General features: G+C 32.1%; 11 protein-coding genes across 11 annotated transcripts; 6 read left to right on the top strand and 5 right to left on the bottom strand.

The window, feature by feature from the left end:
• Positions 1 to 628: 628 nt before the first annotated feature.
• On the top strand, positions 629 to 2,114 carry celB (uncharacterized protein; the record flags this gene model as incomplete). Its single annotated transcript, XM_020576009.1, has 2 exons — positions 629 to 689; positions 760 to 2,114. 2 exons carry the CDS (start codon positions 629 to 631, stop codon positions 2,112 to 2,114), a joined length of 1,416 nt encoding a protein of 471 aa, XP_020433998.1.
• Positions 2,115 to 2,194: 80 nt separating this feature from the next.
• Positions 2,195 to 7,341, bottom strand: mybP (SANT/Myb-like DNA-binding domain-containing protein; the record flags this gene model as incomplete). Its single annotated transcript, XM_020576008.1, has 5 exons — positions 2,195 to 2,857; positions 2,934 to 3,093; positions 3,167 to 3,486; positions 3,556 to 6,934; positions 7,229 to 7,341. 5 exons carry the CDS (start codon positions 7,339 to 7,341, stop codon positions 2,195 to 2,197), a joined length of 4,635 nt encoding a protein of 1,544 aa, XP_020433997.1.
• Positions 7,342 to 8,330: 989 nt separating this feature from the next.
• On the top strand, positions 8,331 to 9,101 carry PPL_05111 (uncharacterized protein; the record flags this gene model as incomplete). Its single annotated transcript, XM_020576007.1, has 1 exon — positions 8,331 to 9,101. The coding sequence occupies one exon, from the start codon at positions 8,331 to 8,333 to the stop codon at positions 9,099 to 9,101; it is 771 nt and encodes a 256-aa protein (XP_020433996.1).
• A 194-nt stretch (positions 9,102 to 9,295) lies between these two features.
• Positions 9,296 to 11,265, bottom strand: acy1 (N-acyl-L-amino-acid amidohydrolase; the record flags this gene model as incomplete). Its single annotated transcript, XM_020576006.1, has 6 exons — positions 9,296 to 9,329; positions 9,522 to 10,099; positions 10,187 to 10,260; positions 10,334 to 10,850; positions 11,024 to 11,154; positions 11,247 to 11,265. 6 exons carry the CDS (start codon positions 11,263 to 11,265, stop codon positions 9,296 to 9,298), a joined length of 1,353 nt encoding a protein of 450 aa, XP_020433995.1.
• Positions 11,266 to 11,532: 267 nt separating this feature from the next.
• On the top strand, positions 11,533 to 13,122 carry PPL_05109 (NAD-dependent epimerase/dehydratase family protein; the record flags this gene model as incomplete). Its single annotated transcript, XM_020576005.1, has 3 exons — positions 11,533 to 11,539; positions 12,177 to 12,239; positions 12,347 to 13,122. The coding sequence occupies 3 exons, from the start codon at positions 11,533 to 11,535 to the stop codon at positions 13,120 to 13,122; spliced, it is 846 nt and encodes a 281-aa protein (XP_020433994.1).
• A 500-nt stretch (positions 13,123 to 13,622) lies between these two features.
• On the top strand, positions 13,623 to 15,088 carry PPL_05108 (uncharacterized protein; the record flags this gene model as incomplete). The annotated part of the gene is made up of 4 exons (XM_020576004.1): positions 13,623 to 13,632; positions 13,791 to 14,269; positions 14,400 to 14,580; positions 14,664 to 15,088. The coding sequence occupies 4 exons, from the start codon at positions 13,623 to 13,625 to the stop codon at positions 15,086 to 15,088; spliced, it is 1,095 nt and encodes a 364-aa protein (XP_020433993.1).
• A 206-nt stretch (positions 15,089 to 15,294) lies between these two features.
• Positions 15,295 to 16,361, bottom strand: PPL_05107 (transcription initiation factor TFIID subunit 14 family protein; the record flags this gene model as incomplete). The annotated part of the gene is made up of 3 exons (XM_020576003.1): positions 15,295 to 15,680; positions 15,772 to 16,056; positions 16,157 to 16,361. The coding sequence occupies 3 exons, from the start codon at positions 16,359 to 16,361 to the stop codon at positions 15,295 to 15,297; spliced, it is 876 nt and encodes a 291-aa protein (XP_020433992.1).
• Positions 16,362 to 17,078: 717 nt separating this feature from the next.
• gghA (peptidase C26 family protein) lies at positions 17,079 to 18,044 on the top strand (the record flags this gene model as incomplete). The annotated part of the gene is made up of 1 exon (XM_020576002.1): positions 17,079 to 18,044. The coding sequence occupies one exon, from the start codon at positions 17,079 to 17,081 to the stop codon at positions 18,042 to 18,044; it is 966 nt and encodes a 321-aa protein (XP_020433991.1).
• A 154-nt stretch (positions 18,045 to 18,198) lies between these two features.
• Positions 18,199 to 21,261, bottom strand: PPL_05105 (uncharacterized protein; the record flags this gene model as incomplete). Its single annotated transcript, XM_020576001.1, has 4 exons — positions 18,199 to 20,204; positions 20,819 to 20,845; positions 20,922 to 20,994; positions 21,226 to 21,261. 4 exons carry the CDS (start codon positions 21,259 to 21,261, stop codon positions 18,199 to 18,201), a joined length of 2,142 nt encoding a protein of 713 aa, XP_020433990.1.
• A 515-nt stretch (positions 21,262 to 21,776) lies between these two features.
• Positions 21,777 to 22,985, top strand: PPL_05104 (uncharacterized protein; the record flags this gene model as incomplete). Its single annotated transcript, XM_020576000.1, has 3 exons — positions 21,777 to 21,813; positions 21,850 to 22,419; positions 22,513 to 22,985. The coding sequence occupies 3 exons, from the start codon at positions 21,777 to 21,779 to the stop codon at positions 22,983 to 22,985; spliced, it is 1,080 nt and encodes a 359-aa protein (XP_020433989.1).
• A 198-nt stretch (positions 22,986 to 23,183) lies between these two features.
• Positions 23,184 to 24,331, bottom strand: PPL_05103 (TLC domain-containing protein; the record flags this gene model as incomplete). Its single annotated transcript, XM_020575999.1, has 4 exons — positions 23,184 to 23,595; positions 23,673 to 23,720; positions 23,928 to 24,098; positions 24,192 to 24,331. 4 exons carry the CDS (start codon positions 24,329 to 24,331, stop codon positions 23,184 to 23,186), a joined length of 771 nt encoding a protein of 256 aa, XP_020433988.1.
• Between the last annotated feature and the right edge of the window lie 1,042 nt (positions 24,332 to 25,373).

Genomic DNA, 25,373 nt, shown 5'->3' with positions numbered 1-25,373 from the left:
AAAAAAATTTCGTAAGTTTATTATTTTTATTACAACGGCTTTGTTTGTTTATCATGATTTATTCTTTTTTTGAAATATTGTGGTGTGTGTGTTTTTTTTATTACAATCATGATCCATCCCACTTTGTGCTTGCAAGTGGGGTGTAATTTTAAGAGGGAAATTAAAATTGGAAAATTGAAAAATTTAAAAAAATATTAACTGACTTTTGTTTAAATATTTATAATTAATAGTTTTTTATTTATTTAATAATAATATTTAAATTTATTTTTAAATAATTTTATTAAATAATTTTGAATTTTTAAAAATTAAAAAATTAATTATTATTTCCATATGGAACACAAAAAAAATCCTAGTTTCCTTTTTTGGTTTCGAATTTTGACAAAAAAAAATTTCAAAAAAAAGCTCACTGGCAAATTCATTGAAATGGAAGAGGTATCTCTCTTTAATTTAAATATTTGATTTTTTTAAAAAAATTAATTTTAATATGTTTTTTTAAACCGAAAAACTAATGAATAGATTAAAATCAAAAAGGCACTCAGAATAGGATTCCCTATTTTAAATATCCACACACCATTTCAATCAAACCTATTATTATTTTTATCTGTAATATTTAATCTGTAAAAAAAATATGTCTAAAACATCAATTTTGTTTATCTTTTTATTGTTGGCAGTCTCAACTTATGCCAAAGGTAAGATTTGTTTCTTTTGAAATAAATTTTGAATATTGGATTGTTAATTAAAATTTTAAAAAAAATTTAGATTCTGTAATTGTTTTTTGGAATAATCCAGCACCTACAAAGACTTTAAATTTGAAAACTGGAGATACTGTTAGTTTCTACTCTTTTGATGGAAAGTCTCATAGTATTACTTCCAATGATGGAACTTTTAATGGACAAGTTTCAGGATCCATTAGTTCACCAGGAATCTACACTGTACAAGTAGATAAAGCTGGAACTTTTATGGTTGCCAGTAAAGGAGAAGAGAAGGATATGACCATTCAAATTCAAGTGGTCGGAAGCGGACAACCCTCGGCCACCACTGGAACTCCTTCTACCACATCTTCGCAATCCTCTACCACTACTGGTTCACAAACCACCACTGGAAAGCCAGGCTCTACCACTACAACCTCTTCATCATCATCTTCGTCGACTGGACCATCTACCAGCTCCAATCCAACTACCTCTTCGACTACCTCCCATAACGGTGGAACCACCTCTGCTCCAGTAAGTACCACATCGACTTCTTCGACTACGGGAAAACCAAGTTCCACTTCTACTACCACTTCTTCCTCTACTTCATCTTCATCATCATCTACCACCTCCTCCACTACTTCAGGTGGTACTGGTTCTAGTTCAACTACTACTAGTGCTTCTACTACTGGTTCAATAACCACTGGAGGTAGTTGCTCTGGATCTATTGATGTAACTAAAGTTCTTCGTTCTTCTTGGTTATCAGGTACTGATAAATTCTACCAATATGATATCACCTTGAAAAATACTGGAAATCAACCAATTTCTTCGATTCAAGTTTCCATGGTCAATTCTGAAATCACCGATCTCTGGGGATTGGACAAGAATTCCAATGGAAACTATAATTTACCAAATTGGGTTCCTCAATTGAATGTTGGTCAAACTCACTCTTTTGGTATTACATCCAAGACTCAAACTCCAAAGATTACTGCAACCTGTGGTACTAATCCAACTCAAACTCCAACTCAAACTCCAACCCAAACTCCAACTCAAACTCCATCACAAACACCAACCCAAACTCCAACTCAAACTCCAACTCAAACTCCAACTCAAACTCCTACTCAAACACCATCTCAAAAATGTTCAGGAACAATCTCACAGGAGATGCAATCTTCATGGGTAAACAATGGAAAGGCAATGAAATTGGTTAATGTAAAGATCAGAAACACTGGTTCAAGTGATATAAAATCTACCAAGTTTATTCTAGATTCAAACTATGAGCAAATTTGGGGAGTCACCAAAGTTAACAACAACCAATACACAACCCCAACATACCAAAGCAGTATTAAATCAAATTCTTTCTACGAATTCGGTTACATCAGTACAGAGATTGGATTGATCTCTCAGGTCACATATGAATGTTAAGAAAAAAAAATAAATAAAATAAACAAATCTTAAGAAAATTTAAAAACTTTTTAAAAAAATAAATATTTATTTTACAATTGTTACTCGTCGGAAGAGTCAGAACTTGAGGGTGATTCTATCTTTTTCTTATCTTGCTTTTTCCTTCTAGAGTTGTAATAAAAACTTCTACATTGCGAGTACGTCTTGGTTCCAACGGTATCTGATATCAATTTGAAATCCATTCCATGCTTGGCAAATGCAGTATTAAAAAGCTCTCGTTCATCATTCGACCACGGGTATCTAGTTTCGTAGCCTGGTTCTTGGGGATTGAGCATCGCTGATTGACTGATGGTGTGTGTTGAATTATCTTTATCTTTATCTTTTTCTTTATCTTTATCTTTTTCTTTATTTTTCTCTTTATCCTTATCTTTCTCTCTATCTTTATCTTTCTCCTTTTCTTTATCTTTATCTCTTTCTTTTTCTTTATCTTTATCCTTCTCTTTCTCTTTGTCTTTGTCTTTCTCTTTTTCTTTCTCTTTGTTAGGTGTGATTGCAGGTGATGGTGCTGGTGAAGACGAGATTGTCGTTTGCATTGCCAATAAAACTTGTTCTCTTGCAGTAAGACGTGGAGCTGGCTCTGTGGGTTCTGGAACCAATTCTTTCATTGGCTTTCCTGACCTCGTTCTCGATGTGACTTTGGGTGTTGTTTTAGGTGATAAAACTGGTGAATTATTTACATGGGTAGTTGATAAGAATGCATGTTCCTAAAGAGTTATTGTCGTTAGTCAAATCAATACTTTCAATCGGAGTAAGTCAAATCAATAAATATTGTTAACATACCAATCCTTTCTTTCCTCTTTTCTTTGTTTGTGCATTCAGTAATTGTGTTTTCAAATTTAATGTCTTCTTGTTATTGTAGTAGAATACAACCATATCCTCGGGGGTCTTGGTATCGAAAAATGAAGCAATCTTGGCAAATTTCTTTGGATACAAAATATACCTAAAGTAAAACATTGAAATAGTTAGATAATTTGTTTGATGTTATAAGTTATCTTTTTTGTTATTATAGTTACTTTTTAACAAATTTATCTTTCTCTTCGTCAGTCCAGACAACCATTGTTTTTCGCTCCTTGTCGTATGCAACAGGATCCTCTATCAAACCGTTGTAATTGATATATTGTAGCTCTCTTTCACTTGGTGGTAACATTGGAGGTATTTCTGCCATCATGTGAACGAATCTACAATTTGGATCGGTAGCTTCGTCTTGTTCTCTCAACTGATCCATTATCTCAATGAACTCTGCTTCACTTCGCACTGCATCCGAAAGAATAGGTCTTCTTGTTCTTGTTCCAGATCTAAGTCCAGGTCTTGTCTTATTGATTGGTTTATCATTCTATATAAATGAATTTAATATTAATATTATGATATATATACATTGTTAAAAGTAAATTAAAAAACTTACTGCCTTTGGTAGATTTTCATCGATTTGAATCAACTTCTTTTTAAAGTTGACTATTGCCTTTGTAAATTTAGTTACCAACTTCTTGTTGTATTGTTGCAGTTCTAGTTTGCGTCTTAGTAATACTGCATTGAATTGGTCTTTGATCTTCTCGTGGTTGTCGATGGTCTCCTGGTAGATTGGAAACTCAGAGATGTCGTCATAGGTCTTTGCACCATCGAATGTCTGTAGTACGAGATCGTCTGCCTGTCTGGCATACTCTTGATTCTCAGCGTAGACTTGCTGCTCGTTCTCAAGACATCTCGTAGCCTTTGGAACAAAGACGTTGGCTGCGGTCGCGGATGTCGCCGATGGTTTGGTCTTTGGTTTCGCTGGCGAAGTCGGTAGTATCGAAGGTCTCGATGCAACAACCTTTCTCTTCTTCTTACCAGTTGCTGCAGTGGTGACGGCACTACTCTTCTTGGTGGCGGTACTAGTAGAAGTTCCACTGCTACTTTGTTTCGCTTCCTCCTCTTGTTGTAGCAGCAGCTGCTCTTCTTCCTCCTTTTCAATCTTTAGTCTGCTCAGAGTCGACTCTACTTTGTTCAGTGAGTTCTGTAGTATTTTCAACTCTTTCTCGACGGCTGCGATATCATTGTCGAGATTCTCCATACTAAAGATGACTTGCTCCTTCGATGGCAGCATCGGTAGATACATTGGCCCTTCCACTACTTCATTCTTGATGGTACAAGCAGCAGCAGCAACAACATTGTTTCTTGGAGATAACGGTGCACCATTATTTGCTGGTGAGGATACTGCATTGGCATTACCACCATAGCTATTGTTGTTCACCTGCATACTATTATTATTTTGATGTTGTGATTGCATTTGTTGTGAGTAATAGCTTGGACTTTGTTGAGGATACATATTCATATAATTGTTATTCATATTCATATTGTTATTATAATTATTATTATAGTTTTGATTGTTATTTAACATGTTATTGTTGTTATTCATCATATTATTGCTATTCATAAGATTGTTGTTAACATTCTGACCACGATAATCAGCTATGTTTGCATGAGATAAGCTTGGTGATGACAGTGAAAGTGAAGGCATTGGAGAGTTTGGTGGATATGATGCATTTGTATCATTATTATTGATGAGCATGCTATTGTTGTTATTGACATTATTACTATTGATGATATTGCTATTGTTGATGCTATTGTTCATATTGTTCATATTGTTAACAATGTTGTTGTTGTTGTTGTTGCTATCGAATGGTGTTGGTTGTAATGAGTTGGATGAGTGTGTACTTGAGAGTGGTGTATTCAATGTGTCAACGGTGCCACTGAATATCTTGGTTAAGGTATCGGCATCGGTAAGAGCAAGAGCAGGTGAATCTGATATAGTTAGAGTATTACCATTAACACTATTACTACTGGTAGCAGTAGCAGTAGTTTCACTATTGATACTACTATCACTGACTTCAGGCTCAGTTGATTTCGTAATTAAACCTTCACCCCAACCGATGTTTGGTCTGGTGCTCAGTGGCTTTGGTGTCAGAGGTGTGATTGGCGATGACGACGTCGATACATTACTCTTGGATTTCTCCATACTGGGTGAGCCAACATCGGTACGAGTGTTACGACTATCATGAGAAGTGTCAGCTGTTTTACCGATAGCCGTTGTCCCATCCGAATCAACAACAACAACATCATTCTCACTCTTGCTGCTGTTATTTGAATTTTGTTGTTTTGTTGACTCAGCATGTTGTTTCTCAATTAAACCAATTAGAACTCGTTTATCACGTTGTGATCGATTTTCTCTCTCCTTGGCAGCTCTATCATCAAACTCTTTGTATACTCTCTGTTGTTCTTCTAGATCCTTTCGTTCTCTGTCGTCTTTCTCTCTATCTCTATCTCTTTCCCTTTCCCTTTCTCTTTCCCTCTCTCTGTCTCTATCTCTTTCTCTTTCTCTTTCTCTATCTCTATCTCTGTCTCTATCTCTCACCTTTTCTCTTTCTCTTTCTCTATCTTTTTCTTTTAAATCTTGATGCTGATGTTGTTGTTGTTGTTGTTGTTGTTGTTGTTGTTGTTGTTGTTGTTGTTGTTGTTGTTGGGAATAATGATGATCACGGTACTGGTCTTTCTCTCTTCTTTCCTTTTCACGTTGAAGGTTCATCTTATCACGCTCTCTTTGCTCTCTAAAATCTTTCAAATCTCTCTGTTTACTATCCAAATCAAAACTATTAATACTATTACTACTAGGACCATAAGAACTACTATTATTGTTACTGTTACTATTACTATAACTACTACTATTGTAACTACTATTATTATAACTACTATTATTATTATTATTATTATCTCCACCATTCATATCTTGAACACCAAGATAAGGTTTACTTTGATGCAATAATGATTCGTATGTCGGTGAAGCATGCGCTCTTTCTCTTTCTTTCGAATCGATATCATCAATGTAGTTATCAAGATCTCGATCTTTATATACAAAAGAATTGTCTTTACTTTGGTTTTGTTTGTAATAATTATTGTTGTTGTTGTTGTTGTTGTTGTATCGCTTTGGTGGTGAGGATTGTCTACTATTATATCCACCATTGTTGTTGTTATAATATCGATTGTTACTAGAGGGAGGTGATCTATCTCTTGACCTTGATCTTCTACTGTTTGAAATACTAACGTTACCACTTCCACTTCCACTTCCACCAATGTTGTTACCACTACCAATACCACTACCGCTACCACTTCCACTTCCACCACCGTTCATATTAATAGATGAAGATGAAGGTGAAGGTGACCTAGATCTAGAGTGTTTCAAAGATCTATCTCTTTCTCTATCTCTTTCTCTTTCTCTTTGTCTATTGTTATTACTATCGTAATCATTAGTTCTACTACTATTATCTCTACTACTACTAATATTATTATTATCTCTATTATCGATATCTCTATTACTACTCAAATCACTGGAATCATTAAGATCTATTCTACCATCTTTGGTTCTACGACGTTTGAGTGAATCGTTCGATAGTTGAAGCGTTGAATAGTCACGTTTGTATCTATTGGCCTCTTCTTCTTGACGCAAGAATTGTTGATTCCAATGATTACCAGTGTTGTTATTGTATGATCGTCTTATTGGATAGTCTCTATCATTATTCCGCATTCTGGTATTATTATTACCATTTATATTGTTATTATTGATGTTGCTATTATTATTATTATTATTATTGTCATCTCTATAATCTCTATCACGTTCTCTCACATTATCACGATCTCTGACATTGTCACGATCTCTATTGTCACGATATCCACCACCTCGATGTTGGTCGTTATTGTTGTGGTTGTACCTATTAGAATTTCGATATGATGATGATGTATCGTTCATTCTATAGATTTTAATTGGTTGCAAAGAAATTAGTTGTTTTTGTTGTTTTTGTTAATGTCGTTGTTTTTTGTTGTTGTTGTTGTTGTTCATATTAGGTTTGATTGATTCATTGATTTATTGAACAAAGAACAAACAAAACAACAACAAATAGAGAATTTGAAAATATTGAATAACAACCAAAAAAATTTTGAAAATAACAAAAAAAAAAAAAAAAAGTTGAAAAAAAAAAAATCACAAATTTTAAAGATTATATTAGTAAGGTTTTATCATATTATTTTCAAGTATCATAACTAACCTATTATTATTGTTATTGTTATTGTTATTATATTCATAACCATGTGAATTAAAATTACTATTTGATGTTGATGTTGATGTTGAATTATTACTGCTTATGATATTCATGGTCATGACCTTTTTTTTTGTTTCTATTAAACAAGTTAAGTGTTTATTAATTCAATCAATATGAACTAACCAATTAACTAACAATTGTTGTTACCCGACCAACCAATGAATGATTCTTAAGATTGTTTAAAAGCTGATTGATTGTTTGAATCAAATTTTTTGTTTTTTATAAGTTGTTTCAAACTTTGAAATATTGTGTGTAAGTTGATTAATTAAGTTAAGTTGTTGAAATGACCAAATTAGACCATAGTAAAAAGAGATACCAAATGTTCTTATTCTACTTCTTCTTTGAAACAAATAATAAACAGTACAGCCAACTGAATGAATAAATGATTCACCAAACAAAAAAAAAAAGTTCAAATTCAAATTTTTTTTTTAACGAACAGAGAAAAAAATAAAATCAAATGTAAATAATAAATATCATTATATTAGATATCATAATAATCGTTTAACAAAAAGATCATTTATAAAAGAATATATATAGATTCTATTTTGTTTGTTATGAATTTTTTTTAAAAAAAAAAAAAAAAACTTATTTTAAAGAAAAAATAGTTAGTACGTAGAGAGTGAGAGAGTAATAATAAAGTTGTATTCTTAAACAAATAATAATACTTAAATAAGATATATTAATTAACACATATTTATTTTATTTGTTATTGATAGTTTCGATTGTATTAATAAACACTTTCATTCACTAATGAATGAAAATTTTTTTAACAAGTTTTTAGAAAAAAAGAAAAAAAATTGGAAATTTGTTTTTTTTTTTTGTTTTTTTTTTTTTTCGTTTCAATCACATGAATGGAAATGAAATGTGAATGTGTGTTTGATCGACTTTTATTTGATTGTCATTTATTAAATTTCATCTCATATCATATCTAATCATTGCAATCAATTCATTGATTGACCATTTTTTTGTATAATAAATCAATTTCTTAAATTTAAAGACAATATTCAGATATAGATATAGATAGATAAAAAAGTGTAGAGAGAGAATGATGATTGGAATCAATAATATATTAAGAAGAAGTTATTCAACTACTACTTCAACAGCAGCAGCAGCAGTTAAACAACAATTCAGTTTCATTGGATTGAATCAACATGTCACTTTCAATGCACCGGTTCTCAAATCGAATGGCACCGTGCTTGTAAGTCATCAGGTTGAGGAGAAACCATTCGTTCCAGTGGGCATCCAGAAGAAGCCACTGAAACACACATTCACAGAGGCACAGATTGGCGAGATGCAGCAGCTGCGTAACGACGGCCAATCACAGAAGAAGGTTGCCGAGAAATTCGAGACCACACCATACATCGTTGGACGTCTCACCAAGGTGTCGCCAGAGATTCGTCAGCGTCTCATCGATAACCACCAAATCAGAGCACCAAAGGTCGCAGACTCTGAAGAGACCAAAAAGATGCGTGTCGATCTCTGGACTGCAAAGAATCAGCAGCGTGAGTACGACATGAAGGTGATAAAGGCAGCAAAGTCCTACGAGGAAATCAAATACTTTAGAAGAGCAAAGCACGAGATTGCATACATGGCCAATGAGGAGACCTACGACGCCATGGTGTCGGGTCAAGAGCTGTTGAAACCAACACTCGAATTGGACGAAGACGATCTGGAACAACGTAAACTTAAAGAGGAGAAGAAGAAAGAAAAGAAGAAATCGACCGCTCGTCGTCGTAGTTACATCACCGATAAAGAAAAGGCAAGAGTAAACAAACAGAAGAAGGCAAAGGCTCAAATTTTATCAATGATGGACGATTAATAAATATAATTAAATAATAAATAAAATAATAATAATAATAATAATAGTGTTAAATTTCATTTTATAATCCATTTTTAAATTCCGCAATATGGAAATTAAAAAAGTAGGTGTCTAATATATATATTTTGAATAGATTTATCAAATGAAGAAATCTTGGAAGAACAACTTGAAAAACTAATCACCAGTTCAAATATTCAAAACAATTGTCTCTTGAAATCTTCTTTTAATCTTGTATAAATAAGATATATCTAGTATTTGATAGGTAATGATATCTTTGTTTTTTTACAAGCAAATTTGAAGATTTGTTTTTGTTTTTTTTATTCACATGCAATAATAAATATTGATTGACCATTTATTTGATTGATGATCATGACAATTGACAATGGAGCAGGAAAGAGGTTTGTTAACGAATTAAATTACAACATGTTTGCAAGATTTGGGATTAAACCTTCATAGATATCAATGCCACGTAAGAATGTTTTTTCGTTGAGGAATTCGTTGTGATCGTGTAGCAAAATGGGGGTGTTGTTGATTGGCGAGAATCCAAACGCTGGAATACCGAGGTTTCTAATGAATCTCGAGTCAGTGGCGGCCGGGAAGATCTCTGGGATCAACTTTACACCCATCTTGGAGCAAGACTCTTGGAAAATGGTCCACCACTTCAAGTCGGGATTCTTCAAGTCGGTCAACTCGTTCTTCTCGGTGTAGTTGGCAAACTTGAATGAAAGACCTTCCTCGCTGGTCCACTCTCTGATCTGCTCGAGGAACTTCTCGAGATTGACAGTCGGTGGAATACGAATATCGAAACCGGCCTCGGCGGTTGTTGGAATCACATTGTAACTGTAGTTGGGGAATGGTCCTTCACCGACACCGGCTTTCAAAACCGTCAAATTCAAAGTGGTTACATCTCCAAGTTTCTTTCCACACTCGTGGTGTCCTTTGTGTAATTCATTGAATTGATCCTGACGGAACTGTAACATCTTATTGACTGTTCTCAACTTTTATTATTATCAATTATAATAGTATTAATATTTTGTAAACAAAACAAAACAAAACAAAACCAAAACAAGACAATGTTAACTTACCAATTTCTCAACAGCAGTACCTTCAATGAATCTTGAACCATGACCAGTATTACCTTCAGCAGTGATATGTACCCCTAATGAATGAATTTTGATTAATATACAAACTTGTCTGATAGTGATAATTGTATATTTAATGAATATACTTACACCATGGTGCTCTCTCACCGTAGAATACAGTGAACTCATCATTTGGATTGGCAAGACCTTCATCAATGGCCATACCAATATTCATTTCTTTAAACTTGTTAGTCAATACAAATGGTTCCATTCCTTGACCTGCTCCGATTTCTTCATCTAAAGAGATAATGAAAATAGTAGTAATAAGTTTGAATGTTAAGTTATTGTTATTGTTGTTGTTGTTGTTATGATTGAAAATAACATGGTAATTACCTGGTACAAAAGTTAAATAAAGATTTCTCTTGAATTTCTTTCCACTCTTTACAAATCTAGCGGCTACCTCTAAGAATTGAATGGTAACACACTTCATATCTTGTGTTCCTCTGGCAAAGATGTTTCCTTCTTCGTCTTTGTATGCCTCGAAAGGATTGACTTTCCAGTGATCGAATACAGCTGGTACAACATCAACATGTGAATTTAACAAAACAGCTGGTAATGTTGGATCTTCTCCTTCGATCTTCATAATTACAATTGGTAATCCAGTTTCCTAAAATATATACATAAAACCAATAATAAATATAAATATTTATGATCTATACTAATATATATATCTTTCTATCCATTACATAATCATTTATCTCCCTCCTTCTCTCTCTATCTCTCACCTCTACTTTCTCTCCCATTAAAAACTAATCATATGATTGATGATTGATATCATACTCTAAAGACCTCACATTGAAGTCCATATTGCTTTGCTTTCTCAACCAAGAACTTTGTTGATCCTTCATAGTCTGGAGTTGGATGGTCTGTTCTAATTCTAAGGAATTCTCTAAAAACAGTTACAGATGGTTCTGATGATGAATGAAAATAAAGATGATGAGAAAATGTACATTTCTAATGATTCATTTATTATTTATTTTTTTTGATAACATGTTTTGTTTACCTTCTTGTGTCATATTCATTATTATTATTATCTATGCTAATTGAATTTCAAAATTAAATTAAATGACAAGAATGCAATTGTTTTTTGAAAAAGATAAAAATAATAAAAACCAAATTAAAAAATAAAAATAAAAATAAATTTATAAATTAAAAAAAAAAAATCAATAACTTTTTTTATAACTAAATTAATTTCCCAACACACCATCATAGGATTTATTTATTCCTTTTTTCTTTTTTTAATTAATTGATATTGATAAGTTCAAAACAAAATAAAAGACAAAAATAAAATGATAAGTTTGTTTATAATTCAAGTAACAATAATTATTTTTTTATATAAATTATTTTATATTAAGTCAATAAATAAAAAAAAAAAGATATTTTTTTTGTTTGATTAAGTTTCTCGAACACCATTCATGAACATTTTATTATTAGATTATTAATATTAAAATTGTTTGAATTGTAAAAAAAACTATAATCAAAAATTACTTTCCTAATTCATAAAAATAGTTTGATGTGCAAATTTAGATGAGCATCATATCGAACAGAAGTGGCTCAAAGGAATTTTTTGTGTGTTTGGTGGTGTTCTTGCAAAAAAACCATGCTTCCTAAATATTATTTTGAGTTCGATCAAATTACCTGTTAAAAAGTTATAACCCAATGTTTTTCAAAGTGTGGGAACAAATAGTTTTCATCTTTGCATGGTCTGAAAACTCGATCAGTTTTTAAGTATAAATAGTTTTATTAAACTACTATAATTAATATAAAAATATCAAATATTTACAAATAAATATATATTAAATTTAAATTACATATCTCTATCTTTTAAATAAATAAAATAAACATTTTTATTAACAAACCATGTCATCTGTATTAATTTTGGGAGCAACCGGAGCTATTGGATTTCAAGTCGCCTTGGCCTTTTTAAATAAAGGATTTAAAGTTTATGGTCTAGCCAGAACTCAAGAAAAAGCTGATTATCTTACTAAAAATGAAAGTATGTTTGTTAAATAAATATTGAATATTATTATTTAAATTCTTTCCAGAAATAATGGAAAGAATTTAAATATTAACCATAGTTATTGATTGCTAATATTTTAATAGTAAATCCAATCATTGGTAATGCATCTGATGTTGAAGTTTGGGGAGCTGTTGCCGAGAGAGTAGATGTCGTGGTTGAAGCACTTGCTGACTATACCAATCGTGCCACCACTGGAATTGTATTAGCTAAAATCCAAGAGGTTGCTACCAAGAAGCCACACCTAACAATTATCTATACTAGTGGATCGTTGGTCTACGAAGAAACTCAGGATCTCGTCGATGAGAACTCGCCATACAATGTCACCCACCCGTTCTTCTCACACAGAAGAAAGGTAGAGGAACAATATCAAGCTTTCGGAGGTATTATCATCCAGCCATCGTATGTCTATGGAGGTCAAGGTTCGGCATCGTCCTACTATTTCCGATTGGCAACTCAAACAACCGATGGCCAAGTTACAATGTTTGGCAAGAACAAAGATCAATATCGTTCATTCATCCACGGTGCTGATCTTGCTCAGATTTACTTGTTGGCTGCATTGAATGCATCTTCGGTAAGAGGACAAATATTCATCGGATCGGCCAACTACTTCAAATCGGAGGAAGTTGTTCGTGCCATTGCCAAAGAGGCCGGTGTTGAGATCAAGACAATCAACTATATCTCACCACCAGACGATGATATCATGGCACAAGTCTACTCTGTTTCCAGTCGTGCTACCAGCAAAAAAGCTGAACTTCTCTTGGGTTGGAAAGCAAATCGTCCATCACTCATTGACAATACCAAGCATTATCTTCAAACATGGAAATTATACCAACAACCATCTACTCCATCTTCAAAATAAATAAATAATCTTTTATTTATTTGTACAATACAATACCAAAAAAAAAAATAAATAATAAATAATAAATTATGATTATTTGAATAAACTTTTTGAGTCAAAATCGGTTAGGTGTTAAAATATTCATACCTTTTGTCATTACACAAAAAAAAAAAAACAAAAAGAATGAAAAAACATTGTATGTGTGTGTTGTTTGTTGACCATGTTCAACAAACAGAAGATTCTGGTGAATGTTTTTAAAAGATTTCAACCCACTGCTGTGTGGTTTTAATTAAAATATCTGTGGTTTTTTTTTTTTCAAATTTTTTAAAAATAATTTGGAGTTTTCTCAATTCGCCTAGGATTACTGCAACGTTTTCCTTTTCTTGATCAATTAATTAAGAAATAACAATAAAGCTTTCTAAATGTACATTTATTTCAAATAATAATAACAATTATAGTATATAGGTATTTCGAATAAATTTAGATTGAAAGATACAAACATATAGATCAAGAGAAAAGATATGGCTCAAGGTAAAAATTAAAAACAAAATGGATGGAGAGTGTGGGAAATAGGGATATAAGAATTGTTAAGATTGAAGATTTAAGATATAAGATTGAAGATTGAAGATATTAATATTTATATATCTATTTATAAATTTAAATTACATTTTGATGTAATGTATATGTAGAGAATGAAAATGCAGCTGGTCCAAGTTATGGAACAAAGTTGGCGATGAGTGTCGCAGGTATCATGGGATTCTTCATTTACTATGGTGTCTTGCAAGAGACCATTATGAATGAACCCTACGGAAAAACAGACTCTGGCGAGGACGTCTATTTCACAGATTCGACTTTCTTGGTGTTTTCGAATCGTCTTTTCGCTGCAATCATTGCAGTCATCATTGTAAAGTATCGTGGTGAGTCACTAAAGAATGTAGCACCACTCCAAAAGTATCTCGGTGTTTCGCTGTCAAACTTTTGCGCCACCTGGTGTCAGTATGAAGCGTTGAAATACGTCAACTTCCCAACACAGACACTCGGAAAGTGTGGAAAGATGATGCCCGTCATGTTGGTCGGTACTTTCATCAGCGGAAACAAATACACCCTCAAAGACTACTTGATTGCATTCTCTGTAACCGCTGGTTGTATGATCTTCTTTTTATCTGGTGTAAGTTAGTTATATCTATACAATATAAAATACATAAACCTTTATATATATATATCTTTTATCTTTTAACAATGTTTGTAACATCTTATATAACTAATAACATTTTTGTGTGTGTGATATAAATATATAGAAAATTTCATCTAGTGATGACGATGGAAGTACACCATATGGTTTGATTTTGATGGCTGCCTATATGTTTTTCGACAGTTTCACCTCTACCTTCCAAGAAAAGATGTTCAAAGGATACACAATGACAACCTACGATCAAATGATCTATGTAAATTCATTCTCTGCTTTGATTTGTTTATTCAGTAAGTATTTAACACATCTATATTATATTAGTTCAAGATATATATATATTTATTTTTATATTAACAAATCCTATGAATAATAGCTTTGATGTTGAACGGTAGATTGTTCCCAGCAATGGAATTTGCAATGACACACCAAAAGTTTGTATATGATTCAACATTCTTATCGATTTGTGCAAGTTTGGGACAATTGGTTATCTACTACACCATTAAGGAGTTTGGTGCTTTGATTTTCTCAACTATTATGGTCACCAGACAGGTATTCTCGATTCTCTTGTCGACAGTGTTGTTCAGTCATCAACTTAGTAACGCCCAATGGTTCGGTGCATTCCTTGTCTTTGGAACACTCTACTACAAGACCGCTGAGGATCAAAAGAAGAGAAAGTCTGGTCATGGTCATAGCCATGGTCACGGTGGTTCATCGTCTCACTCTCACTCCCACTCTGCTCCACAACAATCGACTCAATCCAGCCCAATCGAGATCGGTGATAACAAAGAAAGAAATTGAGAGAAAAACAAACATAATAGACAAATACAATAATACAATACAATACAATAAATAAATATAGAATCATTAATTTAATATAATATAATATAATATATTAAATAACCTTTTTACTAAACAAACAAAACAAGCATTTTACAAATAAAATCTTTTTTTTTTAAAAAAATATTAACTAAACTAAACTATTTTGTGTATGTTTGTTTGTTTATTTATATTATAACTGTATTTGAATTTGTTGTTGTTGTAAATGCTGTTGTATTATTTGTATTTGTTGTTGTTGTTGTTGCAGCTGTTGTCAAATCCATTGGTATCGGTTGTTGATTAATTACGTTACTATTTACATCTGTCATATTTGTATCTATTTGTTGTTGTTGTTGTTGCTGTTGTTGTTGTTGTTGTTTCATCTGATTATATTTCTCTAGTTTCTTTTGATAGATTAACTTTGTCTTTTCCATTTGTTGTATAGATTGATAGAGTTGAAGTGATTCACCTTCTTTCTCCTTCCACATATCTCTATATTTCTGCACATCTGCAATCGTCTTTGTTCTGCCATCTATTAACTTATTAATCTCTGCTTGTTCCTGTAAAGTTAGATCTAAAAACAATACAAATATAATTATTAGTTAAAAATAAACTAAACAAAACTAAACTAAACTTTAGCTATATTTAATAAACTATATAGTTACTTTGATCTTGTGCAAGTTTTAATGCATGATTCTTGGCAGCTTCTGCAGGTTTCTCTGGTAGTTTGATTAGATTGTAGAATGATTCGGTAGGGTCGTGGAAGATGATAACATCCAATGTCTCTGATACCACCGGTTGCTTTGTTTTGACACCATCGGGAGGATGCAATCTCAGCAGATGAAACAAATCCAGAGGTTTCTCATTGGGATCTACAAAGTACACCGTTACACCAAGATCGAACTCTCCCCAACCGGTTTCACTAATTTCATAAGGTGGTATCTCGACAGCTATCATAGTTTCAAACAACAAAACAAAACAAAACAAAGCAAAAACATTAATATGAATGTATGTGAATCATGATAATATATATATTAAGAATTGACTTACCTCTATTTGGATTCTTAAAACTAGAATGTAAATGAAAAACAACCTTTTTTATAAAAGGTAGCTCTTCGTTGTTTATTCCTTTGATATAGGCAGACCATTTATGAGTATGAGTATGACCATCTGCTTTCTTACCCAACCAATGAGAGATCGAACCAACGATGATTGATCGTTCAAAGTTACCTTTGATTCTCTTCTGAGTCACCATTTATGAATCATCAAAAATGTATATATGCAAATCAAACTAAAACAACAGGAAAACAAATGACCAGATAAACTAAATGATTAACAAAACTAACTATTTGCTTTGCTTTGATCTAAACTAAACTAAACCAAATTTTGATAATGAAAGTGGTTCAGCCAAAATTTTTTAAAAAAATCATAAAAATTCACAACGAATCAATTAGTTTACTAATTTAGTTATACCAGTTCCTTCAGAATAATTATAATTATATAATGGTTATTCAAAAAAAGATAATAAAAACAAGTTTTCTTTTTGATATTTTTATTAAGATTATTTTTATTTTCGAAAAAATCACCTTACTTTTCGCTATGCAAAGATCAATTCATTTGTGTTTGTGTCTGGACAAAACCAGAGAAAAAACAAAATTTTTAAAAAAAATCTGGGATTCAAAAAATAATTCACAAACCAATGCTTCTTTAACAGTAATTGGTAATCAAATTAATCAATCTTTAAAAATCAATCAACACAACACATAATAATAATAATATAGATATATACATATATTTTGTATTTATTTGTTAAATTTTTTTTAAAACTCTATTAGTATCAATTGTATTAGTAGTTATATATTCATTCATATTCTTAGAAATTATTCTCAGAAAAAGATATTTAAATTTAGTCATTTTCCAATAGTAGTAAGAACGTTAAAGAATTGGTTAATTAATTTCATAATAGTAAACAATGAGATTTAATTATATGGTTATGGCATTGGTATGCCTGATGGCTACTACGATGGTGGCTGGAACATCGTTGAATCTTCGTCCAATCATCGGTATTCTATCGCAACCAACTAATGGTGAGATGGCAAGTTTCGGTGACCAATACATTGCCGCCAGTTACGTAAAGTGGATTGAGAGCGCCGGTGCTCGTGTCGTTCCTATTTTCTTTGACTCTGACGCCGCCACTGTCAAGTCGTTGCTCTCTCAGATCAACGGTGTCGTCTTCCCAGGTGGTGGTGTCGATTTGGCTGCGCAACCAGCTTACACCGACACCTTGAAACTCATCTGGCAGACCGTGCTGGCGTCCAACCAGAACGGTGGATTCTTCCCACTCTGGGGAACCTGCATGGGATTCCAACAGCTCTGCATGTTGGCCGGCGACGACTTTAACATTCTCACCGGTTTCAACTCGGAGAACTATACTGTGCCCATCAACATGACCGCCGCTGCCAGCTCGTCGACACTCTTCAGCTTGGCATCGCCAGAGATCATGAGCGCACTCGCCAACCAACCGATCACAATGAACAATCATATGTACGGAGTTTCGCCAGCTGCCTACCAACAGAACTCCGATTTGAACTCGTTCTTCGAGGTGTTGTCGACCAATGTCGATCGTGACGGATTGACATTCCTCTCGACGATCGAAGCCAAGAACTACCCAATCTACGGTACCCAATGGCACCCTGAGAAACCGCTTTTCGAGTGGTGGGACGAAGAGGTAATGAACCACTCATACGACAGTATCTTGGCTAACCAATACACCGCACTTTTCTTTGTCAACCAAGCCAGAAACAACAACAACAAATTCACCTACCCCGCTCAGGAATCGACCTCGCTCATCTACAACTTCACACCAGTCTACTCATTCGATATCGCTCCAGACTTTGAACAAGTCTACTATTTCAATAATGGAACAAACCCATGTTAATTTATTTAGCTAGCAAACAAACAAACAAACAAACTAACTAAACAAACAACAAACAACAACAACAACTTCTTAATCTTTAACAATAAATTTAATTTTTTTGTTTATTTATGTCAAATAATAATAATAATAATATTACTTATGTTTATTATATTTTCTATATTTCCATTTGATTATGATTATTTCTACTATTACTATTTGACTCACTGTTGAGATGTGATTTCTTCTCCAACAGTTGTTTTTGACGTTTCTTTATTCCATACACTAAAAAGATGATTGCAACCAACATAACCACTCCAACTAGAACAGGAATATACCAGTGTGTGTAGAACCAAAATCCAACGGTTATCAACTTGTTCTCTTCGTAGTCATTAAATATTTTCAATTGGAAACTCTGTATTCCCATGGCGTTCTTACCAGATACACTATCTTTGAGAGCGATATTGATTTTCTTGGAGACTGTCGGATGATAATTAAAATTACCATTCTGTGAGAAGTAGCTGTAGTTTGCTATTCGCGCGATAATCATCGTACTGTTGATCAAAGTGACATCCTCACAATTGAAAACCATCATTGGAATTGTATTGTCGTTGAAATTCTCACCTCTAATCGTAACGATATCACCTGGTTCTCCTTCGGTTGGCTCAACCGAGAGGAACTCTGGCCAATCAAGAACAGCATCCGGTGCCTGTACACAAACATCTACACCACTTGGACATTTCAAAGATCCATAGAATCCTTCGATATTGCTGATTTCTCCACCATACGGACAGTCATACCAGTAGCTACCAACCTTGATTTTCAATCGATCTTCATTTAGACATGCAGTTTCATAACAAACAGGACGATTTATTCCTTCTCCTTTGTTATTATTATTGTTGTTACTGTTACTGTATGTACTACCACCGTTATATGCATTGCTGAGTAAGGTACTATCGAAACAACGACTGCTCAATCCATGCTTTCCACCTGCATAGAAAAATGAGTTGGAACTCGATGGACTGGTGCAGTAGTGTGATCGATCTTGGTCGTGCACACCCTCGACGTACGGACAATAGTCAGAGAGTTCATCGCCAGCAAATCCATTCTGTAGGTAGTTGAAACGCACCGGAATATTATCGGTGGCACGGCTATTACACAATCCAATTGCCATTCTGTCGTAGGTGCATTGCGGTGCGAATGAAAATTTACAAAACATCTTGTCGCTCTTCCACCGATTACACGGTTGATTCACGAAATTACATCCCAATTTGTATCCCCATATCAACGGCTCGGCAAAGCTGTAGTTGACCCGATAGAATCCAGTGTCCTCAAAGAAAGCCAGTGTCAGTCCCGATAGCACTGGATTCGTCGAGGTCTGACCAGTCATATATTCATTATTGAATATTCTTCGTTCCCAATGCGACATTGCCGTTCCCAAGTCACCGCCATCCTCTAGTTCCGCTCCACCCAGATCATTGCATCCGAAATGATGTCGAACGAAACTGGTTACTCTTGGCGTATTGACGCGTGTCGCCTCTACGCCATGTCCGTTGACACCGGTTGTCTTTACAAATTTCTCGGTCATATTTAGCCGATGCATTGTATCATTTCCGAATCCGAGGACGTGTGTCATCTCGTGGAGAACCAGTCCGATTTGCGATGGAATGGCTGCTTCCGTTGTTTCTATCGATCCGGGGTTGAAGTTGAGTTGACCTATGAACGGCCGATAGTCGTCGAGATGCTCGCAGATCATTCCGAACGCCAGTACATTCTTCTGAAGAATGGGACGAGCTGTTATCAGAAGGAGGAGATCGGCATCGACACCACTATATTGGAGTTGTGGATTGGTGGGTATAGGACAATCGAAACACTGTCCTGCATATCGAATTGGATATTGCAGTGAGTCGACTCTCAGAGCATTCTGAAGCACCGATATCGATGACTCGAGAATGTTGGTGAGGTGCAATCGTTTGGCGTCGCTCAAGATATCGTTTTCCACACAGGTGTAATCAGTTCCTGCCACCTTGATTCTATCGCCTATATTCTTACAACTATTCTCACTATCGTTATCCAACAATAGATTATCGGTGAATAGTTTTATTCTTATTGACTTGAAATTATTTTCATTATTATTATTATTTTCAGATGAATATGAATTTCCATCAATATTATTATTATTTCCTAATATTTTATATTCATCACTATTTTGTGTATAATAATCTGGTGATAATCCTCTTAGTTTTATATTACTGTGACTACTTCGGTGTGTGTGGCGGTGACCATAATTATTCTTTTGATTATTACTATTTCTTTTGTTGAGTTCATCAAAAATACATCTAAATTTGCCACCGACCTGGTGGGGATTAGTTTGTGCTATAATTATTGTTATTTTTATTAGAATCAGTTGAAATAAAAACAACTTCACAATTGTTGTTTTCATAATTATTAATATCTGAAATAAATAAATATAAATAAGGATGATTATTTTTAGTTATTTATAAGTAAAATTTATTTATAAAAAAATAAAAATAATTATCATTATATATGTTATTTTAAAATTGAATAAAAATGGGACAACAACAACAATTAAGTATTGGACTGACTAGAATATCTTTACGATAATATTTTATTTTAAAGAATTAAAATTAGAATTGTTTAATATGAATTGAATGAATGATTGATTGATTGATTTGATTGATTTGAATGAATCAATTTTTAATAGATCTGTTCATGTTGTTGTCAACAATCATAAAAAAAAAGTCATATTTTTTAATTAAATAAGAAAGTAATCATACTTTTGATACGTCTGTCTTTTACAACAACTATTTATTTAATTAGATTTATTCTTTTATTATCTATCTTATCTACACACACACACAACACACAACATATACACACAACCCAAGATTGAGACATAGAATAGGATTGTGTACAAAATATTTATGTATTGATAGTGGATAAATAGCTGTAGCTAAAATGTTTGATCAAAAACACACTTTTTTTTTTTTTACTTTTTTTGACTGTTGATTATTTGATTTAATTTTTATTTTTGCGGATTTATTATTTAATTTGGAATGATTGACCATCAAAAATCAAATAAACAACAATCAAAAAAAGTAAAAAAAAATAAAATAAAACAATGCGCAGAAAACACATAATATTGCAACATGCAGTCATATAAAACAAATAATAATAAACAGACTTTGATGGTTTTTGTCAAGTCAATCAATTCATTCATTTTTATTGCTTTTTAGTTTTACACTAATAATAGTGTGTTGTAGCTGTTGTTGTTGTTACACAGTGTTAACAAAAACCATTTTATTTTATTTGGTTGGCTTGGTGTAAAACAAATAATAAACCAACACATGCCACTCAGCTCACACACTTCCTCAAATTCACACACCTAGTATAGTTGTGTGAAATAATTATATGATTGAGATTTTAACCACTACAAATCAGTGCCCACCTCACATTAACTCCACTTCAACTAAATAATTGTGCTCTTTTTTTTAATTAAAACATTTATTTATAAATGCAATCAACTGGTTTTATATATAAAAATTGCAAATGAGAAACAATTAAAAAAGTATTAAAATCTATCAATCAATACAACCAAAAGAGAAGAGAGAAAATCATAAAGATAAAGGTGTTTCAAAGGTTGGTTCTTGTTACTTTTACTTTCTTATTTATTTGGTTAACTATTTAAACCTTTATTTTTGTTTTTTTCAAGTATAATATATATGTATTTTAAGAATGTATAGAGATAGAAGTAGTAGTAGTAGTTGTAGTAGTATATTTCAATTTTTTCTTATTTATTCAATACTAGTATTTTTTTTGTCTGTAAATAGTGATGCTGTAGTTGTTGGATCACCCGTTGTAGTCGATGGTTACTCTCAAGATGGTAATACAATCTATGTTAGAGGAAAGTTTGAAATTCTCTATCACGAGAGTATAGAATTGCACATTGGCAATCATACTTTGAATCCCAATGAAGTTAGTTCCTTCAGTTTGGAATTCGATTTGCAATCGCTGCCGACCAGTGGCGACGACGCAATCGTTTCAACCACCTACTTGAATTGCTCAGTTGTTTTTCAACAAAACACAACATCTAATCTATTCAATATTACAGTTGCACCTTACTTGGCAGATGTTATTGGCTCACCAAAGACAGAGGGTGGTATCATCACATTGATGGGAAATTTCTTGCTTGGACCAGATCCAAAACACGATCAATATAACATTACAATTGGAACATCTTTCAGTTGCTCCAACGTCAAAGTGATTGATAATACACAACTAGAGTGTTTGGCATCGCCAGGCTACGGAGCAACACAACCCGTAAATCTATTCCTAAACAATGTAGAAACCAATTCCCAATTATTTTTAAATTATCAAAGTAAGTAGCGCTAAAAACTAATAATAATATTGTAATGAAAGGAATTGGAAATGTTTATATTAATTAATGTTTATTTAATATTGCTATTTCAAGAACCAACTATAGAAACAATTACAAAATTAAATTATAATGGTGGAAATGTTACGATTGATGGTGAGAATTTCCATCCGACAATGGAAATATTTTTTGTGTTCCAAAAGTGTAAGAATCTTGTGGTTACAGATTATAAAAGAGCCGTTTGTTTTGTATCAAAGGTACCGAGCAAGGTTCAAGATCCTGCCTATGTAATGGTGACTGTTGGTGATCAATCATTTTCAACTATCTATCATTTCGACGATTCAGGAAAAGGAATGGCACCGGACACCATAATCTATCTTACATTTGGAATCATTTTGGGAGTGTTTATTATATGTGCTATCATTGCAATCGTTTATATTTATTTATCATATCGAAAAACAGAGCAGCTCTACAAAGATGCCACTCATAAATACTTTAGTTTAGAATCGTACGATCCCAATCAATCAATGATAGAGGAAGATGAAGATAATGTATTTACAATACAATAATAATAATATTAATAATAAAATATTTATATATTTATATTAGTTAAATTTATTTTATTGTAACCTTTTTTTTTTTTGTTTTAATTATTAGATTGCAATAGTAATTTTTAGAATCGTGAGATCAAATAAATCAATGTTTGAAGATGAAGTTATTGTAACATTACAATTATTAAATATGTATAAATTATAGTTTGTTTTACTTTATTGAACCTTTTTTGTTTTTAGTTGTTTAGTTGCTGCGAGTTTAGACATTGTTGGTATTGACTTGAGTTCTTTATGACTATCGATTAGTGTGGATTTGGAGGATGATGATGATTTTGTTGATTGTCCAAGATTTTCAATTTCAATATTATTTACAATAGAGCCTGAATCTTCTTCTACATCCTGTCCTTGTTCCAATGACTTTATATGATTTGTGGTACCAGTTAACTTCTTTGAGAGTAGTTTAAAAAGTCCGAAACCTATTAAATAGGACCAATAGAAGTTCAATGGTTGCAATATCATAAATGGACCAATCCAAATCCATCTGAGGAAGAAATTGGGAATGGCTTCCACAACTCTATGCCATTCTGTTGAGAGATCCCTAACGATCCATGCAGTATATACAAAGCATCTAATTGTGATAAATGTTACAGATAGCAGTAAGCCATTGATTAAATACAAAATGTTTCGGTCTTTTTGGTGATGTACAAGAACCATCTAATATTGACAAATGGTGTACTTAATTCAATGATTAAACTAACATATAAATAATAATGGAATAATCCAAATTTCTATTTTAGTCAATTGATACCAAAAGTATTTGTATTATTAGTAATGTTATTATAATATTCATTATGATTGTAATATAATTTATTACTTACATAACTGAAATATAAATTATACATTCCAATTAAGTGGTGAATAAACATCAATCTTGTATATAGAGGGTTGGGATAAACAAACATTAAAAGAGTATCATATAAAAAGTAGGCAAAGATGGCTTGGAATAAGTACATGGGATCACCAGTGGTACCTAGGAAAGGTTCTGTTACATAAATATTAGGTATTTCATCGAAAAACATTACTTTATAGGTGACTATTGTTGCAATGGTCGAATTTATAGTTGAATTAATTCTAAATTATCATTTACAAATATATTTAATTCTATTAGACCAAGAGTTCTACTAAATTAGATAGATCAAAATATATAAATATCAAGATACAAACCTTACATTCCATTCTAATTTATCCGCTTTTGATAGCTTTGGATAGCTAGAGGAATACAATGGTCCTATTATATCATAGAGATAGAATAAAATAAGGTAACTCGATGTTACTGATAATACAAAATAATTGATTTCTATCATTCTTTACTTAATATTATTATTAAAATTAATAATAATAACAAAAATAAGTAGTTTGTTTGATAAATATATTACAAATGACAAAAGTAAAATGAAAAGTGTAAAATATATGGTTTGATTTATTATAGCTTATTATTTATTGTTATTAATTAATTATTTATTTAAAAATAATAATAGTTAGAAAGTAATATTCATAATTATTATTTGAAAGGTATAAAAATGAAATAAAAAGAAATAGTTAGAGATACTGATAGATCAATGAGAAAGTATAATAAAAGTGGTTGATTTTTAATATAAAACTTAAGTAAGTGTCTACAAGACAAAAAAATACTTTGATATTTAATAAATGTAATGAAACATAACCACAATCCATATGGTGTGAATAATAAAAAAGAGATAATTATATAAAATAGTTGAGAATTTAGGGTTAAAAATGAACCGGTTTTTTTACACTGTTCTTCACACCTTTTTAAAATGTAATTTTTAAAAATTATTACCTTATTAGTAATGGTTCACTCAAATCTTTAAAAAAGGTTAGAAATTAGTTAATAAAAATGTCAAAATTTGATAAAATAAATTTAAATATATAAAATTGACAAATGATAAATTAAATTTAAAACTTTTTTAAAAATTTAGAATCAATATTTGATTGATGGTTCTAATTACTTATTTATTTTTGTTTTTTTAAAATAGGTTATCTTCATAATAGGATTCAATAAAATTTGAATAAATTTTGATTTTTTTTAAAACTAGCTATGAAATCAAAATATATCAAGATAAGATTCCAAGATTAATTAACTAATTAAATTAAATCAAATAATTAAACTCAAATAATTTTTTCCTGATTATGAAAATCTATGGAATCTCTTGAAGGAGTTGATATCCTCTACTAGATATTATAGCAACTCCCCTTTTCATCTTCCGATTCGATATCTACTGTAGTTTAAAGGCAAAATCACCGCTCCGACTACAGCATGTCCAAAGAAGTAACACATCACCAGTAGTTGACCTATCCAGGAAATCTTATTTTTAACAATTTAATAAT

Source organism: Heterostelium album, assembly GCF_000004825.1.
Source record: "Heterostelium album PN500 unplaced genomic scaffold PPL_scaffold5, whole genome shotgun sequence".
NCBI lineage: Eukaryota > Evosea > Eumycetozoa > Acytosteliales > Acytosteliaceae > Heterostelium > Heterostelium album.
The sequence above is the reverse complement of the archived record's forward strand: the minus strand, read 5'-3'. Positions and strand labels throughout refer to the sequence as shown.